The sequence below is a fragment of the Lissotriton helveticus genome, chromosome 1_2 (assembly GCF_964261635.1).
Source record: "Lissotriton helveticus chromosome 1_2, aLisHel1.1, whole genome shotgun sequence".
Taxonomy (NCBI): domain Eukaryota; kingdom Metazoa; phylum Chordata; class Amphibia; order Caudata; family Salamandridae; genus Lissotriton; species Lissotriton helveticus.
In genome coordinates, this window is record NC_136058.1 from 420,160,002 (window position 1) to 420,183,989 (window position 23,988).

The window sequence follows — 23,988 nt, forward strand, 5'->3', positions numbered from 1 at the left end:
TTATTCTCCAGTCTGAAAATGAGGCGAAAGGGGTGGCCCCAGCTGTATGGAATATTGTTCTGCTGCAGGTAGGCTGTGACTGGCTTAAAAAGCCGGCGTTTGTGCAATGTGAGCGCCGCCAGGTCCTGGAATAGCAGTGGCGATGTGCCTTGGAATGCTATTGGGTGTTTCTGGCGTGCCTTCTGTAGTATCTCCTCTTTGGTACGGAAGTCCTGAACACACACCAAAATGTCCGAGGGGGTGCCATCGCCACGCGGGGTGGGCCAGCCCTGTGAGCCCTATCTAGCTGTAGAGGAGAGTCTAATGGCCACCCCAGCACGTGGTTGAAGAGTTCTCTAGCGTAGCGGAACGCATCTTGGGTGGCTTCGGACGTAGCCACGTTGCGAATGCGGATGTTATGGCGTCTGGAGCGATTTTCTAAATCTTCCAGGTGGAGTTGCAGATCCACCTGCTGGTCGTGCAGTCGAATGATCTCCTGTTGCTGGGCAACGAGTTCCGTCTCCCTTTCGTCGCTTTTGGTTTCCAGGTCTGCCACCCTTTCCCTTATGCCATCCATCTCGCGCCGCACCTCCCGGATTTCGCTGGTGAACTCCGTCTTGAAGGTCTGGATATCATCCCGCAGGGACGCAAAGAGGGACTCCAAAAAGGCCTTCGTAATGGGTTCCGCACCGTTGTCAGAGGTCTGATCCAATTTCTCCAGTGGGGTGGCGCTGGGTCTCCATGGGACCGGTGTGCAACCTCCGGACAGCCCAGCGCGAGTCTCCCTCCTCGGTCCGTTCCTGAGCGCGGTCGTTCGCCGTTGCGTGCTCAGCCCGGCTCCACTGTGGGCAGTCACCCCTGCTCAGTCTTGGTGTGCCTCTCCTTCCCTTCAGTGCCCGAGACGCTTCCTGTCTCCCAGGCCGTGAGGGAAAACTCCCTTTCGGGGGGTGCGGTACTGTGCCCCTGATGGTTCCAGCCTTGTGCCACCATTCGATGCCGCTCGCCGAGGGCCCTACAGGGACGGCTGGGCCCCGATCAGGGACGCATCAATTTGGGTGCCCCAACCACATCCGGGCCGATATGCCCCCCGAGTGAGCTCCCTGCCCTCCAGTAACTCCCCGCTGCTGTGTCTCGGGACTCACAGCTATCCCGCTCGTGCCCTCCGGTCCTGGGTACACCTCCGGCCTTCTTTCCTGCCTGGCGCTTCCACCGGCCTCTGGGCTCCGCGGCGTCTTTCAGTAGCTCCGCCGTCCACCGGACCCTCACCTCAGCTCCGCCGGCTTCCAGTTCGCCTCCGCAGACGCCGTAGGCCTCAGCTCCGCCCTCTGGCAAGCGCTGCTGTCGCCCGCCTCAGGCCGCACTATAATCGCCGAGAAAGGGGCCTCCTCTCGGTTGCGCTCCTCTTCCGATGTCGGTCTCGTTTTCAGAGCTGCGGGGGGGATGGGGCGTTTCGCGCTCTCGGGGCTGCAGGTGACCGGGTCCGTCGCGCGTTGCTCCTCCGCCGGTACCTCCGGGTCCGCTCTGCTTAAAAGACGGTTCCGACAGTCCGAGGCCCCTCACTGCGGGCACGGAGGTGCCGGAACCGGTGCTGAAACAGGGCCGTTGGCAGGAGCAGTGGCGATGCACGTCCGCTCACTCCGCCATCTTCTTCCGCTTTAATTTAACAGAATGTGCTCTCACAGCATCAAAGCGTAACGGTCTCCGGATTTGCGTCTGGAAGGGGGCGCGCGGGCAAATCCGCCTTCTGGGAAAAACAAGCCTCTGATGGCACAGGTGTCACTGTTCTCACAGGTGGACACAACAGCGGTTCTAAGTGCTGCTTTTAGCCGGAACCGTCGTAGACAGCGCCTAGAGTGAGCGGCTTCGTGGTGCTGGCCGGTCGTCAGGGAACGGGAGGACAGGAGCGCCTCAGAAGTATCCTGTTCGGCAGACCTGACCCCGGCGGCACCGGAATCTGAATCCGCAGGGTTAAAAGGTGAACTTGCAGTAAACCTGCCCCCTCCAAGGCCAGGCATTAAATATTCAAGACCATCTGATCGGGAGGCTGTCTCGGAGCTGGAGGCTGTCTCGGAGCGGCGCTTTCTCCTGCCAGACCCAGTCTCAGCCAATCTCCGTTTCACCGACGCCCTGCCAAAAACCCCATTTAACGCCTTCACTCCTTGCCAGGCACAACAGCTCTTGGTAGATGCTCGGTGGGTCAATGCACCGGGTACTGCCAGTGTAACCTCCACGGGAAACCACCCCATCCCGGCAATTTGTGTGCTTGGGCGGAACAATCTATTTCGGGAGCGCCTCTGAAAATAGTTAGCAGCACTTTCTTCAAAGCGCTGGACAGAACGCTCTCACTCTTTCCTGGAGCGGGCCTATTTTGATGGGAGGACAGGGTCAACGACCTGGGGATTTATTTTCACCCATAGCGCCCCCCACCCCCTCTCCTTGGGCTGTGGGAATCTGCAAGCAGGCAGTTGGGTTAAGTGGGGTTTGGTGGCCCCCGAGCTGTCCTCATGAGGGTGTACATCACTCGGTGTCGGCGGCACTGACTGGGTGGGCGATTCATACACGTTTTAGAGACGGTAGTTTCAGTTCAGAACCTGCCGGGTACCAGGCATACAGACACACCCCATACCACTGAGAAACACACACGCACCAAACATTGACAGACACAAGGATACGAATGAGCACAGACATGCAACAAAGTCAGACATGCACGACCACACACAGGCACACCCCACATAAAACACCCAAGCACAGACACGGACACACACCGCACACAAATACACCCCATCCATTGACAACAAATTAAAGTGCCACGCACAACACAGGTGCACGCAGTTACACCACAAAGACACAAACACATACACACGGACGAATACATACCGTCACAAACCATGCCGAATCACCTACGCATGCAGACATCTCTCATAGAAACACACCGCAAACATTAACAACTGCCTAAATACACAGAGCTACAACAGGTGCACATATATATCACAAAGACAAATGAACAACACGCACAACAAAATTTGGCGCACACCTCGCCGGATCTAAACACGCACACACACCAGGTACAGACACACGTAGCCAGGTGTGACAAAGGCATGCACCAGAGCGCGCTCACGCACTTCTTACATATCCACGTAGACTCACCAGACGGTCTTCGTACACCTGCAGACACATCATACACACACACATATCACACACTGCACACTGAATGAAAACACACAAGTACCTTGGCGCAGATCCGTGTCTAAACATGCATCCAATGTGCACGCACCCATGTGCAGGGTCTTAAAAACACGGTCACTAATAATAAAATATAAGTTGTGTTTAGTTATACAGTGAAGTACACACTGGCACCTATAACCATATAGTCACTTCCTTATATTAAGTGCAGACGCATGCATCCCTATAATTTTTATGAGGCAAACACACGTACATAAATAGACAACGACGCAGAGCCACAGGCATGCATATGCAATCACGTTGACTCATGGACAGACACACAGACATCACACTGACAGACACGCACACACACGCATCCCTGCAAAAGACACACAGCCTCCTGGTAAATGCCCCCTGCCGCTCCCCCTTTGAGGACCTCACTGTTCTGTCCCTCTGGGGGGGGAGCGGGGCAGAGAGACACAGCCCCTCCCAGACAGGCAGAATTGTGTCGGGGACCCCCGAGTGGAGGCCGTTAATAAAGTGACCCCGCACCTGGGTCCGGCGCTGCTGTAACCCGCAGAAGTGACAGTCGAAACACAGCGGGCGTAACATGCATGCTCTCCTCGTAGGGGTGCTGAGAGGGGAGGGTTGTTAGGCTCGAATCGTTCCTTTAGTGCCACAAATCATTAGTTAAGGAAGGTGGGTTCTGTTAAGTTGCTGATGAATATTCCAAGGAGACAGTCAGCAAAACCGGCATTAAGAGCATTGCATTGGCTTCCGGTACGGGAGAGGATAAAATTTTAATCTCTCTGTACGGCTCATAAAATCCTGCGGGGGAAGGGTCCTCCCATTTTGGGTAATATGGTGCTCCCTTACAAGGCTATCAGAGCTCTACGCTCTGACCATAACTCTTTGTTAAAGTGCCCAGAGTGAAAAGAGCTCGGACGGGCGGTAGAAGATTCTCGGTGAACGCAGCCAGGTTATGGAATGCGCTGCCTTTGAATTTACGAATAGAGACTGTTACTATTCGGTTCCGAAAGCTTCTTAAGACCCACCTATTCCCCGCTTAATGCTGTTTTCAATGTTGTTTTCTTAGCTCCATTCCCTTGAGTCATGAACGAGCGCTGGGATGCCAAAGGGTAACCGTGCGCTATACAAGATTCCAAATAATAATAATAATAAGTTAAAAACAAAAAACTCCGGCACCTGGGAGAGGAAAAATGAAAGAACCTCATAAAGCTTTTTTACGTTTTCTTTTGTCCCGTGAAAGTGCTCCAGTGACAAGTGGGCTCGTGGCAAGAAACTCCGGGGGAACTTTTTAACGCTGCGTAATATCGTCCATCATCTAAGTACACTACATTCGTGGCCTTACAAAGGTTTCATTTGCCCTGAGAGAAGTAAGTCAAAGGAGGCCCCGCCCCTCACTGGATAGTTAAAGACAGCCGTAATTGGGGTGTGGTGAGCTTCTTACACGTAGCCAACACTGCTTCTGCTGCCACAATTACAACTATGCCACTGCACTACACAGTTCATTTTCCTGCCCAAATTGTACTTTTTAGTCACCGTCATCTGGTCAAAAAATTACGTACCCAATTGTTTAACTGAAATTATTAGATGCTCTAAATCCTGCACAATTTGAAACGACATGCCTAGTGCATACACAGTGATAAACAACACACGCAACCACACACATACAACCACACACACACACACACACACACAACCACACACACAACCACACACACCACACACACAACCAGACTATCAGTGCACACTTTCACCAGACACAGACACCATCAGTCGTCAGTGCACACTTTCACCGGGCACAAACACCACCAGCCTTCAGTGCACGCTTTCACCAGGCACAAACACCACCAGCTGTCAGTGCACGCTTCCACCAGGCACACACCACCAGACGTCAGTGCACGCTTTCACCAGGCACACACACCACCAGCCATCAGCCATCAGTGAACGCCATCAGCCATTAGTGAACGCTTTCACCAGGCACACACACACAACCAGCCGTCAGTGCAGGCTTTCACCAGGCACACACACCACCAGCCTTCAGTACACGCTTTCACCAGGCACACACACACCACCAGCCGTCAGTGCACGCTTTCACCAGGTACACACGCCACCAGCCGTCAGTGCATGCTTCCACCAGGCACACACACCACCAGCCGGCAGTGCACACTTCCACCGGGCACACACACCACCAGCCATCAGTGCAAAATTTCTACAGGCACACACACCACCAGCCATCAGTGCACACATCAGTTGTTAACACATCTACAATTAACTATTGTAGCAATCGCAGTATGGCACACTTTACTTTTACCCAAGTGTTGTGGGTAGAGCAGTCTACCCTCGTGACTATGCGCTCATTCAACAATGAAACATGAAGGTTTCTACTCAAAGTTCAGTTTATTTTGCTTCAAATTTGTGGAAGATTCAATTCATAATAGAAGATAAATTTGCAAACATTAGTTCCTTGCGTACATAATATTCGTCTTATGTCGCCATATTGCAATTTCTCATGGTTTTAAATCCACCCAATGCATTTCGGGTCAGAAAACAGTGACCCTTCGTCAGGGGTCTGCAAAATAATGGGTAAAACAGGACCAAAATTAGTTACTCCGAACATTATGTTGATCTTGTTCGCTCTTTCATGTTTCATTCACATTTGAAGTGCAAGAGTGGGAATGGTCAGCGTTAGGGATTCTTTAAAAGAGCTCGCCGGCCCGGGAGGTCGGTAGATGAGAAGCCCCGAAAAAGTAAAGTTGTCTGATATTCTGATCTTAAAAAGGGTGCATTCACAGTCTGTATAGTAACGGGGGAGAGTGCAGGAGTAAGTTGTTTTAAATATCACAGCTAACCCACCTCCCCTACCTATGGGTCTGTTCTGAGAGGACATCGAGTCACTGGTTAACCAGGTCTTGGTTAGAAAGAGTGGATCTGGTGACTGGTCCATAAGGAGGTCAAATACCTCTTTGTGGTGTTTTACCAGAGACCTACAGTTCAGACTGTATACGTTCAGTTTGGTGGTTATCGGGGGCTCTGACGGAATCTGGGGAGTCTCCGTGGCCCTGAACCCACATTTATACTCGGGGTATAAACTGAATGTCTCCAAAACTCAGTTGATTCATTCGGCAGTGGGTTGACCAAAATATATACATTTTTCTCCAGATGCTCTCTATTTGGGTATTAAAATATCAGCAAAAATAGATGACATAGTGCGGCTGAATGTAGATCCTATTCTAGATTCAGTAAATAGAACGGTCGTAGCAATATTTAAATTTTTTTAATTTTTCCGAAATTTTTGTATTTATTTCGTAAGATCCCTCTGCTTTTTCCAACTTCTTTTTTTCTTAGAATATATAGACTTTGCTCTAGGTTTCTTTTGAGCTATCATAGGTCTAGGAGAGCAATGAAATGGTGTATACTCCCTAGAGCTAGGGGAGGTTGGAGGATCCCAAATTTTTGGTTGCAATATTGGGCGGTAATGTTGAAATGTTACCTCCCGGATGTAAATATTGAAGAATCCGTTAGCCCCTCAATCTATGAAATGGTATTGGGTAAGGAGGCCAGCCAATGCTTAGTGAGAATAATTGAGCCCAGTTATTACAAAAAAACAAAATTTTAAATTTTGATGACGGTTTTTCGAATCTGGAAACAAATAAAAAAAAAATTGGCTTGAGATCTGAGTTGAATTATTACACACCTTTAAATAATTGTAGGGCACCACCAGATATTTTTAGGGATCAAGTGATGCATAGATGGCATTCCACTGGGATATGTATATTAGGAGATCTGTATCAGGGGGACCAAATTGTCTCCTTTACTTATTTGCAACATAAATATAATTTGGTAAGGACAGATTTTTTTTTAAGTATCTTCAAATTCGAAGGTTCTTGGATCAAAAAAAGGCCCAAGATCAGTTAATGACAGATAGAATGGATATATTGGAAGCAATAGGAGCTCAATGGAAAATTGGCCCAGTTTACCAATTGTTGTTAAATAGATTTCAAGATGATTTAAGCTTTTTTGAAGATAAATTGTAAAGAAAGCTAGAAATCGATAAAATAGACACGACTAGGGTAATTGAATTATCAAGTAAAGTTTTGTTTAATGGTTCGCTGAAAAGTCAATATTTCATGTCTATATTTAATCTTTATTACACCCCTGCCAAATTGGCAAAATGGAAGACGCAAAAAGGTGATAAATGTAATCGATGTGGGTGTATTGCCGCCGATTCTACTCATATGTTTTTTCATTGCCCCAAATTGCTGCAATTCATTACCGATATTCAGTTTTTTTCTGAATGATAGTTTGGGGATCCGTGTCCAATTATCAGCAGAAATGGTAATTCTGGGTATGCAGGCACATCAAGTTGGATTCAGAACTGAAGTAGAGGAAGGGCTTTTATTTATTTGTATGTCAATCTATCGATCATGTATTACTGCGCAATGGCTAGATTCTGATCCACCAGTTTTTAACCGCATCGCTGCTAGAGCGATTCCCCTGCTGTGCTGGACAGCAATAAAAACGGGTGTGGTCATGACGAGCTCAGCTCGTCATGAGCACAGGAGCACTGTACTGCATGACGAGCTGAGCTCGTCATGGAAGGGGTTAATAATTGTCAATCTAGATTATTATCTACATATCACTTGGAGATGGCTGCATATAAATCAAAGGGGGTAAGAAAAAAGCTATTTAGGTCGAATCTATGGGCTCCTTTATTTAAATGGATTTGAATTTAGTGATTAATGTCCTAATTTTGGAGAATGAAATTATGTTGCATTTTGATTTTTATGTATAATGATTTGTGTCCTATTCAAGGCATATGATTTTTTACTTTCTTCGAAATCTGTTAGTGCCGCACAACCCGACTCGGCAATTAAGATCAAGCGGGGCAGGGCTGGTACAGGCACCCAAGGTTAAATGAGCCAGACTGGGGGGGAGGTCATTTCGGTTCCTGGCGGCGCGACTGTGGAATGGACTGCCGAGTAGCTGCGCCTGGAAGCCTCGGAAACGACATTCCACAAAAAACTAAAAACGTACCTTTTCCCAAGAGGATGCCCTTAGAGTCAGAGTAGGTGGCGAGATGCTGCCCAGGGCTGTATGTGAGTTATGCACTAGCGCGGGGACACACTGTTAGTGTAACCAAGCACTTTAGAAATTCAGTTTACTATAATGACTGTTTGCTGTTTGCTGAGGTAACACAATAAACAAAAAAACAAAAAAAACAGAGCGATTAGGGTCCATCGTGTTAAGGTAAGAACTTATTAATGAGGAATCTTTTTGCTTCCAATTTGAAAGCAACCTTGGAAGAGATTCTACGAATTTCCAGTGAAAGCGAATTCCAAATTTTTGGTGCAGCGCCAGAGAAGGCTCGTTGATGGTAGTTCATAATCGGCCATTGTGGCCAAAGCCTGCTACATCCAAAATGATAGATGATTGGCTACTGAACACACAGAATTGTATATCTACTGATCTGGGATTCAACCATTCAATAAACACATTTAAGATATCATCTTGTCCATCCCAAATGCAAAACATTTCATCAATAAACCGAAAACATTTGTGGATACGATGCACAAATGGATTGCTATCGTAGGTAAATTTCTCCTAAAATTTGGCCATGAATAACACGGCCAGCTCTGGGGCAAAGGGACAGACCATCGCTGTCCCTTTGATTTCCTCTCCATGGGCAGCTCGCTGGTGTGACAGTGTCTCCATGAAGACACAGTGAGATGTCTGCCCCAGAAGTCATGGCGGAAGGTCGAGTAGTCACAGTGGAAGGATCTCCTTCTTCGCTCTGAGGTGCTGGTGTTATCGCAGAAGTGCAACAACGGTAGAGTCAGCAGTGGTTGTCTGCATCTTCCCCTCTGGGGTCTCCAAATCAGCTTTTTTTATTTAGCAGTTGACACTGGCAAGTGAGACACAACCTCTACACAGACTTGCTCAGTCAGGGAGACTGGGGGACTCTGGGCACTTCACAGGACTTCTCGGCACTCTGCCACATTTCCTCTGTTCCTTCTGGGCCGTTTCTCACAACGGGCTCTGCTGCTGGTCCTCCTCAAAGGGTTGGCAGACTTCTTTCAGACAAAGCTCTCTCCTCTTCCCTCTCATCAGACAGGCAGCTCAAAGGGCCACTGCCCGGGTCAATAGTGTCATCCTGGAAGACTTGCAGAAACCGGGCAATGTGTCCTCGCCTACGGGGGGGGGGTCACTATCAGTGATACTTATCTTGAAACAGCGGCTCTTCGTGTCGGTCAGTAAAGCAACTTGAGTTACAACAAAGCCCATATGCTTGCCACCCACTTTTCTGTGGTATTGTCAGACCCTGAATGCTTATTCCCTGTCTGGGTTTACCGGTTTCCCTGGTTTCATTTCATCGTCTAATTTTTTCTGCAGCACAAACAAGGACTTTGTGCTGGGAGATTGCTGCTCACAGCAGGTAGTGACGATGCTGCCTCCATGCAGGAATACTTACAACATGAGCACAGTGAGTGTGAATCTTCTAAAAGGCGGTCCTGACTCAATCCCTCCACCCTTGTGTCCAAAGTTACACCCTTCTCGTCTGGATTGCTGACAATGTTGCCCATCTTGTGCCATGTTAGATGATGGTCAATCGAACATGGATGTAACTGGTAACAATATACTTACACATTTTAAACAATATAGAGCCCTGCTACCTTATATTATAAAGACATGTCTCGAAATTCAAACGGGGATGCCAATGCATGGTCTGGTCATGACACGTGAATGGAACTTTACCCAATGCCCTGTAAGCATCGCAGCTGCCCTCTGACAAGTAAACTGACCAGTTCAGCTGGTGACCTCTAAGAACATGGTACACTGCTACCACTACTCACTGTACATAGCCAGGGACACAGATCATAGTCTTTGCCCCATCAACAGAGTGGTTGTAGTGTCTGTCAACATCCCCAGAGCCAGGCTAAGGGTCTTCGGGTCAATTTTGGGCCTAGTCATGCAGTGCGCACAAAGTATCTTCTGCCTGCTGAGGCCAAAATGAAATCAGGATACCAGAGTCACTTGCAGCTCCATTTCTCAAAGCAATGGTGCACGGGCTTTGGCCGAGGTGGGGGAAAGGGTGACCAAGCAGGGCTCAGCCAGTCTATATTGTTGTCTTCCCCTAAAACAATTGGCCTCTGATATTTACATTTATTTATGTTAGCCTTCATTTCTAAAGCCACAATATACTGCAGCAGAACTTTGAGCTGGACGAGGGTCCTACCAATCAGGGCGGAGTGGGAGGAATTGTAATATAATATACACATCTAAAATGAAGAGTAAATGCAAGTTAAACTATTCTGTATGAAGTGGTCAATTGCTTAGTGTTATAATTTCTGATGTCTTCGTCTCAAACTGGAGGGTCGCTAATTTGAATCCTGGTTGGTACACTAGGGAATAGTGACTTGTATATTTACAGTTCTAGGACATCCCTGCCTGTGAAAGACAGCACTTTGAATAGGAAAGCCAATAGTTTAAAGAAAGAATTAAACAAAATATAAAATACGCTACACAAATTATTGGATGGGCTGCAGAGAGTATAAGATCAGTCGCGCTTTATTTGCAAAAAGGTAGAACGTGTAAAGGCTTACTGTGCTATCAGATGTTACCTTTTTAGTATCTGCAATCATACTGTAGCTAGTGTTGACCTTTTTTTTAGGTTGCATGCAGCCTACATAGAGAAAATGGCCCTGCCGGGGCGCTCTCCTCTGCGCCTAACCAATCACAAAGCGTTGTGATTGGATTAGGGGAGAAGGAAGAAGGAGGCTGCCTAAAAGGGCGCCAGGACTCCGGAGCAAGCAGGGGCTGAGGCGGAGGCGCGTGATGTGGTCCTGGAGGAAGCAGGTACGTTTTTTTATTTTATATAGATAAGATACTGATAGATTACCCCCCCCCCGGCGTGAACTCACCCGCTTTGCCGGCCGCTTTGGTTTACATGACCACATGGGACCCGATTAAACGTTCCCACCATAAATGCTTCATCTTCCTAAAATTATGGAACCCTATCATTGAAAACAATTGGCTATATATCAACAGCAGGGGTCTTCTTTGATTGACAGTGCATGGTAGCACTGTTTGCATGAATTTGCGTATTAATATGCCAAGGTTCTTACGTATAGTGTCACCATCGTTTCTCAGGCTGACAAAACCAAAAGCGTTCTCTGTTAACAAGCAAGATGCTATCACGGTTTTCCAGCGTACCTTATCCTCCGAAGCATTTTGTAGAGAAGGCTTGTGCAGTGGCGTAACGAAAGTTGAAGGGGCAAGGTTCACAGAGGGGCACCCCTTTAGGTTTAATCCGGAGCTCTCCGGCGTGAGTACAGTACTGAGGGGGCTGCGGGTGATGTGGGTGCCTTTGTTACATCCCTGGGCTTGTGTCTTTGCTAACTATTCAGGAACTTTCATAACCGCATAGCCACGTAACAGTTGAGCTGAAAAAGACACTGGAATAAAAAGAAGATGGCGTTTTCCCAAGTGGAGTATTGGTTAATAAAGATAGTCTGTGAGACTCAAACACGGTGCACATAAAGCCGCCCACCCAGGGTAGACGATACGGTTGTATCAACGTCTAGTGCAGTTATCTGCATCAACAACGTTCTTTACTAAGCTCTCAACTGTGGATTACCGTTAGCATCCTAAATCCCGCAGTCTCTGCACTGTAAAACAGAGCAAAACAAATCAAACTTGAAGACAATATACATAGCATGTGCATATTTACTGATCTGTTGTGTCCTGTGAACACTATTCCATTCTGATGACAGGCTTTTCAGGAGTCATTGGAGGGTTGAGCGCTGAAGTGCCTGGCCTGGCCTGCAAGAACTCTCTGCCTGTTTTCTGCTTCCCGCCGAGCTGCTTGTGTTCCTGCTTGGAAATCGGCATCTCTCCCGACACAATATATTATCTGCCGTTTCAAAGATGCTGCCGTGTTTTATGTTGATAATATCTTAATAGCCTCCCCTGCTTGGGAAAACGATCTAAATGACCCGTCCTCCAGTCCACCCTGCCAGGGCCGTATCTGTGAACCACGGATTGTCTTCCCTGCAGTGTCGTCGACCAGATGCCAGACAAGCAGGAGGCATGTCACACTCTCACTGCCTGTTATGTGTGGCTCCGTCCTTAATCTTTACGATAGTGAACTTTATTATTCTTTTCCTGCTAACAAGCTGTGTGGCTAAACTCTCATTCACAGAGGCTGCAGAGGCACCAGAAGTCCTCTGCGGGGCTTCCCGAAGAGGGACACATAACCATGGGGTCAGGCCACTTTTATCTTGGCTGTTTTTAGGTGTAGTCGCAGCAGGGAATGTACGAAAGCAGTTTTTCACTCCCCATCTCGTGCAAAGTGCCAGTGGGTGGGTCAGTTCAAGACTTAGGGCCAGATGTAGGTAATCCAGATTTACTGATTCTAAAATACCGAATTTTACAGATTCGGTATTTTAGAATCGGTAAATGGGATGTAGGTATTCATTCGGTAAGTATTACCGGATCGGTAAGATTTGGTAAATATAATACCGATTCGGTAAAAGGGGGAACACATTGAAGGGTGGCAGGGTGTCACTTTGACACCCTGTTGCACCCCTAAATAGTGTATGGGTGCATATGTGGCACACCTACATGCCCTAAGGGCATGTATGTCTGCCACATGGCACTGTAATAATTTGAAAAAAATTGCTTCTTTTGGGGTTTTTGATATTTACCACCAACTTGTAGTTGGTGGTAAATAACAAATCCTAAAATGGGAAAAGTACTCATTTGAGTGCTCCCTACATTAAGGTCTCGGTAATTTACCGAATCGGTATTTAAGAATTCGGTAATTTACAGATTCCTTAAATTACCGATTCGGTAAATTATCGAATTCTTAAATTAGGCCCCTACATCTGAAAAGCCTAATACCGGTCGGTAACGGACGAAATTCTGTAATTTCGGCCATTACCGACCGGTATTAGGCTACCTACATCTGGCCCTTAGTTGTTTTTTTTAACCTAGCTACCTCATTACTCTTGGCATTTGCCCTTCTTTCAACAGACTACTATCGGAGCTGGCTGCGTGTTAAAGAATCACACCACAGGCTGCGTACGTACATAATAATCATAAGTGTTTGTTTTATTAAATCATTTTCATCTGCTATTGTGTTGTACAAACTGTGAAGAGTTAATTTTTTTAAATCGGGGCTGCATTGTGACAGGCGTTACCATACCAGAAACAACCTTTGTCTGCAATTGTTTAAGCAGTTCTTAGTTCATTAATTATTAACTTATTTCTAGTGGTAGATGTATTCAACTGCCTCGCAATGACGTCGGGAATAACACCAATTCATCAGAAAAACTTTTCATTCATTGGCTAGGATTTTGTTTTCTCACACCGAGGCTCATCTAAAAGCTGAGTGAACGGGAACTAGCAGGCCTCGTTTTTTTAAAATCATGTTTTTAAAATATTTTCTTCTGTTCGATATGGCTCTGTCTTTGAATTTGCCCCCATGCTTGTCTATGCACGCTGGAAGCCATTGAGCATGGACTCTACGGGTATCACTTGTTGTGATGTAGTATGTGGGATCTGTCTCTGTGTAGCGTGTGGTAGTAGTGGAAGGCCTTATCTTAATTTAGGGTAGGTGTGGTCTGTCCGTGTTTTGGTGCAGGGCGTCAGTAGGAATGACGAATATGAGGTAGGAGTCCGAATAGTGGGATTACACTCTCAAATTTGCTTGAAAATGCACCATTTGCACCCTCCGTAGGTGGTTCAGTCTCGCTCGCTCGCCACAGTGAAGTACAACAATTGTTTTATGCCACACCACTTTCAAATGTCACCAGCCGCCACTGAGAGAAATCCCAGGTACCTCTAGTTTTGAAAAGCTTCCTGCATGGGATGTTCAGATACAGTGGTTGAATTAAACCTTGGAGCAGCACTTGTAGTGTTGACTTCTGGAGTCTTGTAGTGTGTGCTGTATGCAGTAGGACTGTCTCAATGCTCTACGGAGTTCATAAAATCCAGACTCTCCTTCATCTCAGAGCTTGAGCTCTGTGGCATGACCAGTAGAACTGCAATAAAGAAGATGACCTAGAACAGTTCTACCTCTCCCAACCTTTGAACTGATCATTGAGGAAAGAAGCCCTTGTCTGGAAAGCAGATCTACGCAAGGCACAGCTGACAGAAAGCCCCTGCCTGGAAGGAAGATCTGCACAAGGCACAGCTGACAGTAGTCCAGCCTGGCAGGAAGATCTACACAAGGCACAGCTGGCAGAAGTCCACCCTGGAAGGAAGATCTGTACAAGGCACAGCTGACAGAAGTCCACCCTGGAAGGAAGATCTGCACAAGGCACAGCTGGCAGAAGTCCACTCTGGAAGGAAGATCTGTACAAGGCACAGCTGACAGAAGTCCTGCCTGGAAGGAAGATCTACACAAGGCACAGCTGGCAGAAGTCCACCCTGGAAGGAAGATCTGTACAAGGCACAGCTGACAGAAGTCCTGCCTGGAAGGAAGATCTGCACAAGGCACAGCTGGCAGAAGTCCACTCTGGAAGGAAGATATGCACAAGGCACAGCTGGCAGAAGCCCACCCTGGAAGGAAGATCTGTACAAGGCACAGCTGACAGAAGTCCACCCTGGAAGGAAGATCTGTACAAGGCACAGCTGACATAAGTCCACCCTGGAAGGAAGATCCACACAAGGCACAGCTGACAGAAGTCCTGCCTGGAAGGAAGATCTGCATAAGGCGCAGCTGACAGAAGTTCTGCCTGGAAGGAAGATCTGCACAAGGCGCAGCTGATAGAAGTTCTTCCTGGCGGTGACCTCAAAGCAGTGAGAGATCCACAAACCACTAGACCCTTCAAGCCCAGCTAGCCACACTGGACACAATGTACATCAAAGGCCTGATTTAGATTTCAGGGGATGGTTTATTCCATCACAAATGTGACAGGTATCCTGCCCGTCCCATTAAAAATGCATTACATCCTGTGGCAATCATAATAAAGCAGACAGGATATATGTCACGTTTTGATTAGGCCTTGGAATAGTTCACAGAGTTTTACTCTGCAGAACTCCACGAAACTTCACACTCTGCGGACTTCCACAAGTGGCAGAGTTTGTTAAATTGCGCTCTTCTCACTGATCTTTCGTGCCAGGAGTTTGTCCTGCATTGTAAAATCAGCATGAACGGCACTACGCGTCACACCAGAGGGCGCTGCTGCTTTCTGCCGCTCGAATTGACATTCTAGTTGAGTGGCAGCTTCATCAACGAGAATGGCAGATTTCTACACTCAAGTGGTCGCGACCGCCCTAAATTAGAAGTCTCACCAGGAGGAGGTCTTGCGCATAATATATTCTCACAAGCGCTCGCCACCTTACCGTTGGTGAACCGCTTGTGAAAAAAACTCAGTTCTGCATCACTTTGTGGAGTTTTTTGGAACTCGGCACCTGTCGGCAAAACTTCGCAAGCTCCCCCGGCAGAGCGGAATTCTTCTACCACCCCTAGTTTTCAGGCAATAATCTGTTGGACAAACTCCTAACTAGGCCCTATGTCTGCAATAAGTGTTGTAGAAGAAGTGAGATCCATGGCCTTGTGACTATCAGGTCATTATCAGACTTCTGATGAACCCCACAGAGTGAGTGGGCAGCCACAGGGCAGTAGGGGGGCCGAAGGACAGGAAATGAGATAAACTAGAAGATGGCAAATATGGAAAGGTAGAAATGCTGCATCACCGGTGGATAACTGACACCTCCTTCCGATCTTCCAAAGGCCCATCCATTCACAAAGTGGCATCCATGGCCCCAAACGGACAACATCATGCCAGATGCCATGTAATGTTGGAAAAGGGGGAAAAAAGAGTAATATGCACACATCTGATGCGGGGATACGTAAGGTAAATTATTGGTTGTGATGGATTCTCTATAAGTGCTAAATGACTGATATTGTTGAATATTAAATTATATGAATCAACGTTTGTTTGCCTTATCTGCGCTTATAATGTAAAGGACGGGCCTTACATTGAACCCCTCGCTCTGTTTTACACAAAAGCCCCGGAAGGAGCTGCATCTTACAGACTTTATCTACTTTAGGAAGAACTAAAGACTTGCTTTTTAAAGTTGTCTTCCAGGGCCAGAACCAGGCTCTGTAAGCGGCACTAGTTTCAGGGAGATAGACAGATGTTATGGCGATAGGAAACCCCCTCAACTCACAATAATGTTCCAATCTTCCAGGTTAGAAGAAACCAGAAATGCTTGAACCAAGGAGCTGTTGAAAGTGTCAAAGGTGACTTATGAACAGCGAGTAAAGACAGGAGTTGGTATTTGAGATGATCTTAAGTGAATAGGAAAGAATGAGAAAAAGTGTGTAAATGGAGTTACTTTTGTTGTATACTTCGTAAAAAGAGTTACTGGAAATTTTACAGCCCAGCCTGATCCATCTCTTTTTCTAAAATCTACTGTTGTTTAAATGAAATCTTGACCATATGCGTCTATCTTAAGCTATGCCTCTAGCACTTGGGTGCCCCGTGAGTTACTTTGCTCAGTTACTCTGTAAACATTGGTAAATCACCTCCTTTTCAGACATTAATAAGATGTCACGTGATCAAATGAAATTTTAGTTAAATATCTGTGTATGATGAAATATTCCTTGCTAAGTTTCAAAAGTGATAAAGAAGAAGGGGGAGATTTACTAAGATTTTGCACTGTGTTTATGTCACAAAAGAGGCACAAAATGGCGCAAAATCTTTTTTCCTAATTTACTTTCCAGCGCTAAACTTGTTTAGCGCTGGAAATAACGTTAAAGTAATGTGACATAGCATTGTTTGGCATTACTTTGTGCCATGGGGGTCTGCCAAGGTTGGTGCATGGGCGTTCCCGTGCAACCAGAAAACTAGGTGCAAGGAAGGAGAAATGCTTTCATTTCTTCTTCCTTTTCTGACTTTGCATGTGTGCTGCACTGTGCAACACGTATACAAAATGGTAAAAGCTTTCCCTCGTGTCGTGTAGTATTTTGTACAGGAAGGGTGTCCAACCTGTACAAAACCCATGCTGCACTCACAGACACACACACACTAGTGCTCTGGTGCTAAGGTGTGTGCATGGCGCAGGCCCTCTGTAATCAGTGCCGGTGCAAGGGAAAGTAAAGGAGAGAGCCATATCTCTGAAAATATGGTGCTCTCCTGTTCCCACTCGCGTAGCTAGGGGGGGTGAGGGGGGCGCTCCGCCCCAGGCGACACCATTTTTGAGGCGGCAGCCGTCCCGCGGCACTGGAGGCCCGTTGCGCTGAGGCGGCCTTTAAAATGTATTTGGAATTCTTGGGAACGATTCACTGGAACTAAAGAAGGAACACAGTGTCCCATAAATTATTAAGGCGGCCGCAACGGGCCTCCAGTGCCACGGCCGTGCTGGGGTAGAGTGCGTCTGAGGTCACGTGACGTCTGGAGGGAGAGAGAGGAAGTAGGCAAGCGGCAGCGGGGGAATCTGAGGCTATGTGCTGCACGAGACTCAAGTGAGTCTCTCTCTCAATGGCACAGCCTCCCGACACGATGCAATCATCCGGCGATTCTCATGGCGCAAAACAGATACTGCAGGCAGCTGGCGGGCTAAGTTAACAGGGTGGCCAGCCAGGCCAGCCAGGCCAGCGTGGCGCCTGAGGGCCGCCCAGGACGAGGGGCCCACATCAGCAGGCGCAGCCTGGAAGAACTGGGCTGCAGCAGAGAGAGAGTCCTCCAAGAACTGTAAAAGTAAGTGAGTGATTTAGTCGACTAAGTCGGTGACAGTAACAGGTGGTGCAACTGACATCATGCATGCAAAAAAATATTGGTAGCAAGATAAAAAGTGGCATTAAATGTATGTGGAAAATAACCCTGTGGTAATGAGGTAGCGCTTATGCAGTAATTTCATTCTTTTCAGGACGATGACGTAAGCAGAGAAACAGAAGGGGGTTCCCCACAGGGATTTGGATGGTCGGCAGGTTAAGGGGTTAAACAGAGCAAAAGATCAGCAATAAGAACCCTGCCGAGTCACAATACGTGACGTAAGCAGCACTGAACGGCACTTACATTATCAACCTTCATTGTCTGACACACCAAGTTTATCCAGCAAGACAAAAGCGTGCACTTTCTTAAAGGATATGTTCAAGTGCCATCAGGTAATTTGGGTCATCTGAAGAACTATTACGTGCTTGAACTTGTTCCAAACACGGATATAGACAAACTAGAAAAGCAGATTGTTTTGTCGCATTTAATAGTTTACTCCAAAATATGACGTTTCCTGTATACTTTCCTCTTAATACATTAACAATCTATACAAACTAAAATTGGGAGTTGTCGATTAAATAAAATTAACAATGTAAGAATTTCAGTTGCGCTGTGCAATAGGGATTAAACACTTAGACATGTTTAATTAAAGTAATCAGAAGCGTAATAGTTGCAACACACTGACAATATTTGAAAAGACACATGTTAAAATTGGGGTGCAACAGAGTAGTGTGAGATTTTCGGTTAAAGCAAAACTGACCAGATTCCAGCTTTGGCTGCCAATATTTTTTCAAACTCAAAAACGGAGCCTGCTGATGAGAGACCAGAGAATTCATGAAATGCTTGTAGATCCAACTTCGTTTGCTATGTTTGCCATACATGTATGTGCATGTAACTTGCATGATCGAGGTAACTATTAGCAGCAATACTACGTGTCTCTCGGACATCTTTCAAGTGCTCACCGTCCTTCCCCCCCCCGGGCCCCGGGCGCCACAAGCTCTAGCTACGCCCCTGCCTGTTCCCTTCCTGTCGCGCCACGCAGCGTAGCCTCGCAGGGGGAGGGCTGCGCTGCATTGTGTGGAGTGTCGTTTACAAACAGTTAAACATTGTGAATTCTCATTCCATTATGTTTCAATTTAGTAATTTTAAATATCTTTACATCCAACAGAAAACAAGCCTTGAATGTGTGAAATGACCATCAATAATGAAGCGAATGCTGTAAATCTTCAATAATAGCAGAATAAATGAGCTACGGTACTCAGGAAGTCATCAGCGCAGTCGGCGACAGGGGAACCTGCACACAAACTGACAGATCCCGGATGAAGCATCAAGGGCAGTTCAGTGATTGTAAGAGTCTAAGCTGTGCACCTTCACGCCACAAGACGGAGAAATGACCGTTGGAAAATAAAGGCAACAACAATAACAAACCGCCTCCTGTATAAACAAGTGTCCAACACCAGCTTTGATCCTGGGATCGGTATGATGTGATTACCGCAGTGCTCTATTTAATAAAGTGATGACAAGCCATCATTCCGTGCTCTAGGAGAATTGTAAACTCTTTCTGGACAAACCACAGTAACCAGAGAAGAGCACAACAGAGCGGAGCCAGACAACTGTCGGGTAAAGGAAAGAGGAGTTCTTCTATCTACAATACAACAGACTGTCCCTATTTGCACCGGTCAGAAGGAAGATACATCTTTACCCTCAAGCGTGCATAGCCATAATCCAATCTAAAGGCACAATTACCTACAAAGACACCTTCTACGTATTAGGAGTGTGGCAAATATTTGGTGGCTATCGCATTTTATTGTTAAAACAGAACAAACATGGAAAATACAGCACACATTTAAAGTGTGTGAGAAAAACACAAGTGCTTTATAAGCCATGTCGGCCCATCAGGAAATGCAATCATGGGATTTAGACAAATATATACCCGACCCACAGACACTAACCAAGAAGGAAGAATCATACACATGCAGCGAGAGCTTTAGTTTGACATCACTACGCAAGCTTCATCAGCACACGTACACGGGACAAAAACCATTCAAGTGCAGTGAATGTGTCAAGAGGTTTAGTAGGTTATCAAACCTCCAAAGTCATCAGCGAACACACACAGGGGAAAAGCCATTCAAGTGCAATGAATGTGGGAAGACCTTTAGTCGATTATCAGTGCTACAAAGTCATCAGCGAACACACACAGGGGAAAAACCATTCAAGTGCAGTGAATGTGGGAAGAGCTTTAATTGGTTATCAAACCTTCAAAGTCATCAGCGAACACACACAGGGGAAAAACCATTCAAGTGCAGTGAATGTGGGAAGTGCTTTAGTAGGTTATCAGAACTACAAAGACACCAGCGAACACACACAGGGGAAAACCCATTCAAGTGCAGTGAATGTGGGAAGTGCTTTAGTCAGTTATCACACCTTCAAAGACATCAGCGAACACACACAGGGGAAAAACCATTCAAGTGCAGTGAATGTGGGAAGAGCTTTAGTTGGTTATCAAACCTTCAAAGACATCAGCGAACACACACAGGGGAAAAACCCTATCATTGTAGTGAATGTGACAGTAGTTTTCGCTGCTCTACAGCATTAAAGGATCATCAGCGAACACACACAGGACAAAAACCATTCAAGTGCAGTGAATGTGTCAAGAGCTTTAGTAGGTTATCAGAACTACAAAGACACCAGCGAACACACACAGGGGAAAAGCCATTCAAGTGCAGTGAATGTGCTAAGTGCTTTAATCAGTTATCAAGCCTTCAAACACATCAGCGAATACACCGAGGGGAAAAACCATTCAAGTGCAGTAAATGTGCAAAGTGCTTTAGTAAGTTATCAAACCTCCAAAGTCATCAGCAAACACACACAGGGGAAAAACCATTCAAGTGCAGTGAATGTGGGAAGAGCTTAAGTTGGTTATCAAACCTTCAAAGACATCAGCGAACACACACAGGGGAAAAACCCTATCATTGTAGTGAATGTGACAGTAGTTTTCGATTCTCTACAGCATTAAAGGATCATCAGCGAACTCACACAGGAGAAAAACCATTCAAGTGCAGTGAATGTGGGGAGAGCTTTAGTCAATTATCAGGACTACAAAGACATCAGCGAATACACACAGGGGAAAAACCCTATAATTGTACTGAATGTGACAGTAGTTTTCGCTTCTCTACAGCATTAAAGGATCATCAGCGAACTCACACAGGAGAAAAACCATTCAAGTGCAGTGAATGTGCAAAGTGCTTTAGTCAGTTATCACACCTTCAACGTCATAATCGAACACACACAGGGGAAAAACCATTCAAGTGCAGTGAATGTGCAAAGTGCTTTAGTCAGTTATCAAGCCTTCAACGTCATAATCGAACACACACAGGGGGAAAACCATTCAAGTGCAGTGAATGTCCAAAGTGCTTTAATCGGTTATCACATCTTCAAAGACATCAGCGAACACACACAGGGGAAAAACCATTCAAGTGCAGTGAATGTGCAAAGTGCTTTAGTTGGTTATCACACCTTCAAAGCCATCAGCGAACACACACAGGGAAAAAACCATTCAAGTGCAGTGAATGTGCAAAGTGCTTTAGTTGGTTATCATACCTTCAAAGCCATCAGCGAACACACACAGGGGAAAAACCATTCAAGTGCAGTGAATGTGCAAAGTGCTTTAGTCAGTTATCACACCTACAAAGACATCAGCGAACACACACAGGGGAAAAACTATATGATTGCTGTGAATGTTTGAAGAGATTTAGTCAGTTATCAACCCTACGAAAACATCAACAAATGCACACAGGGGAAAAGCCACTCGAGTGCAATGACTGTGGGAAGAGCTTTAGTCGACGATCAGAGCTACAAAGTCATCAGCGAACACACAGGGGGAAAACATAGAAGGGCACTGAAAGTGAGAAGGGCTTTAGTCAATTTTCGATCCCACACTGCCCTCAGTGAATACACTCCTTCATTTAACTCACATGGCAATAATCCTAGAGATGCAGAGATTCTGGAAAGAATTTAAGAACATCAAAAATAATATTGACCCATCTAAGGACATAGACAAGAGCAGAACAGTGCAGTTATTGTGAGAGGAATGAATTACGGAAAAAGATCAAATTCAAATTATGTATGACATTGAAATACCAATGATAGAAGACCTGAATAGCAGTAAAGAAGAAAACCAGATAACAGTATTTGCAGAATTATAAAAGTGTTTGTTTCCAGTGATTGTTCACTTCCGTACACATAGCAAAGTGACATGATGTACCAGGATACACAGTGGGAGACAAGCACAATGTGGATTAAAAGAAACATTGTTGATTTTTATTTGGTGAAGAAGAGATACAAAGAAAAAAATTCAATCGCACCTGACCACACTACCTGTAAAAGCAACACTGAACAATACTGGGACTAACAGCGGTATTTTCAGCTAACTTGTCGGATTAGTGATAAAACCTATAAACCCAACACACCCAGAGTGGACATGTTGTCAGGGCTCTGGAGATGGAAGCTTCATTGGTAAAATGCATGTATTACTATTAACAAATGCTACTGCAGTATATGTAATGAACTAAAGCGAAGCACAGGTGTTCAAGAAATAACCTATTTTGAGATATAAAAGAGCACATACCTTGTTTTTAAGTAACGTTTGGTGCATCTTTTACACACTGTTATCGGTCGTGCCTCGCGCCTTATTACTAAGTGCCTCTCCGACTTGGCGATGTGGTGAAATAGCGAAATCCCACATCAAAAGCATATATGTCTCAGGACAATCAGTTGCACTCCCAGCAACTCGTCTTCCACACTGATTGTTCCTTGTTCTCAAATGTTCTGAAGGATTTGTCATATGAATGCCAGAAGTGGCAGTGACATTCATGAAGCTAAAGCTAACAGGAGGGTGTGGGAGATAGAGAGGGGGAGAGATAAAGAGAGCGAGAGAGACAAAGAAAGGGGGAGAAAAAGAGAGAAATGGAAGGAGGGGGAACAGCACGTTATTTGTACTCACCTAAAAATAGAAGAAGCAGCCGAATACATGCCAAAGTGTGACATCACCAGAGAAACGGGCTGAACACCTGTGAATTTATATGTTTATTTTTAACACCTATAGACCCATGTCATGCCAATAAACAGGGCACAAGTAAGGAAAATAGTGAAGGAGCCCATTATCATATGCAAATCACAGAGACGTCACATGTAGTGACATCACAAGAAGTGATATCAGGCCCTTATAATAATGTTCACGTGAAAGGTTGACCGCCTGTTTTAAAAACAAAAGATAAGAAACATAAAATAATGTAAAAGTAAGTTTTTGGTTTCAGTTTTTATACATCATGTGTTTTTCCCACTTTTAGTTTGTAACTAAACTCGGAAATGACTGAAAGTGTAAATATTTTTAAACAGATATGTGGAACTTGGAAATTAAATTTTTAAACAGTTTTCAGTGAATAAATAAAATTTGCTTTTAATTTGCGCTTGTTTCCTGACGTTATTCCTTATCCAGCCCCTAAGCCCCAAAGTGTTTCACATTTACAATGTATTAAGCAATAGAAGGGCTAATTTTGTCAAGTTCTCTGTCTCTCTCTTGCGCCACTCACACAAACAAACACTCAGAGGCCTGTGTCTGCAGTGCAGGGGCACAAAGTAACAATTACCAGTTGCAGACTAAGGATCTAGGTGGAACTGAGTCCCGTTTCTAGATAATAGTGGGGGGACCCCTTAAACTGTGGCTACCCCCCGACTTGTGCCGTGCTGATAAAGCAATAGTGAAATTGAGTAATTTATGATGAATTGAAATGAGAGAAAGAGAAGAAGAGAGCGTGGTGCAGGATATATTAAAGAAAATGAAAAAAAGCGACACAAGACTTTACCCTGTTCGGTGTACTAGCACTTTACGTAAGCAAGTTGTGCTGTGCGTTGTGAACAGGCTGTCACCCCCTTTGTATGTAAATGAGCTTCTGTGACCAGACACCCCAGGCTCCCATCTCTTCTAGCGCGGATGATAATGTGAGCACTGTAAGGTAATCACAAACTAGGGCTTTATTGAGAAACAATCGGCTACCAGGTCCCACAGCTGTGGTTATGTAGTTCTTTATTCGTT

The 23,988-nt window shown here is 45.8% G+C and overlaps 1 protein-coding gene and 1 long non-coding RNA gene across 2 annotated transcripts in view; both read left to right on the plus strand.

Moving 5' to 3' along the window:
• The window catches only part of LOC144807991 (uncharacterized), a 71,998-nt gene extending 48,638 nt beyond the window's left edge, over positions 1–23,360 (plus strand). Inside the window, exons 2-3 of the mRNA XM_078673565.1 lie at positions 10,838–11,022; positions 19,063–23,360. Coding sequence (XP_078529691.1) covers positions 19,779–21,785 — 2,007 coding nt within the window. The 5' untranslated portion in view covers positions 10,838–11,022; positions 19,063–19,778 and the 3' untranslated portion in view covers positions 21,786–23,360. The remainder of the gene's footprint in view (positions 1–10,837; positions 11,023–19,062) is intronic.
• The window catches only part of LOC144807318 (uncharacterized), a 473,908-nt gene that overhangs the window by 411,266 nt on the left and 38,654 nt on the right, over positions 1–23,988 (plus strand). The gene's annotated exons all lie outside the window — the stretch shown is intronic.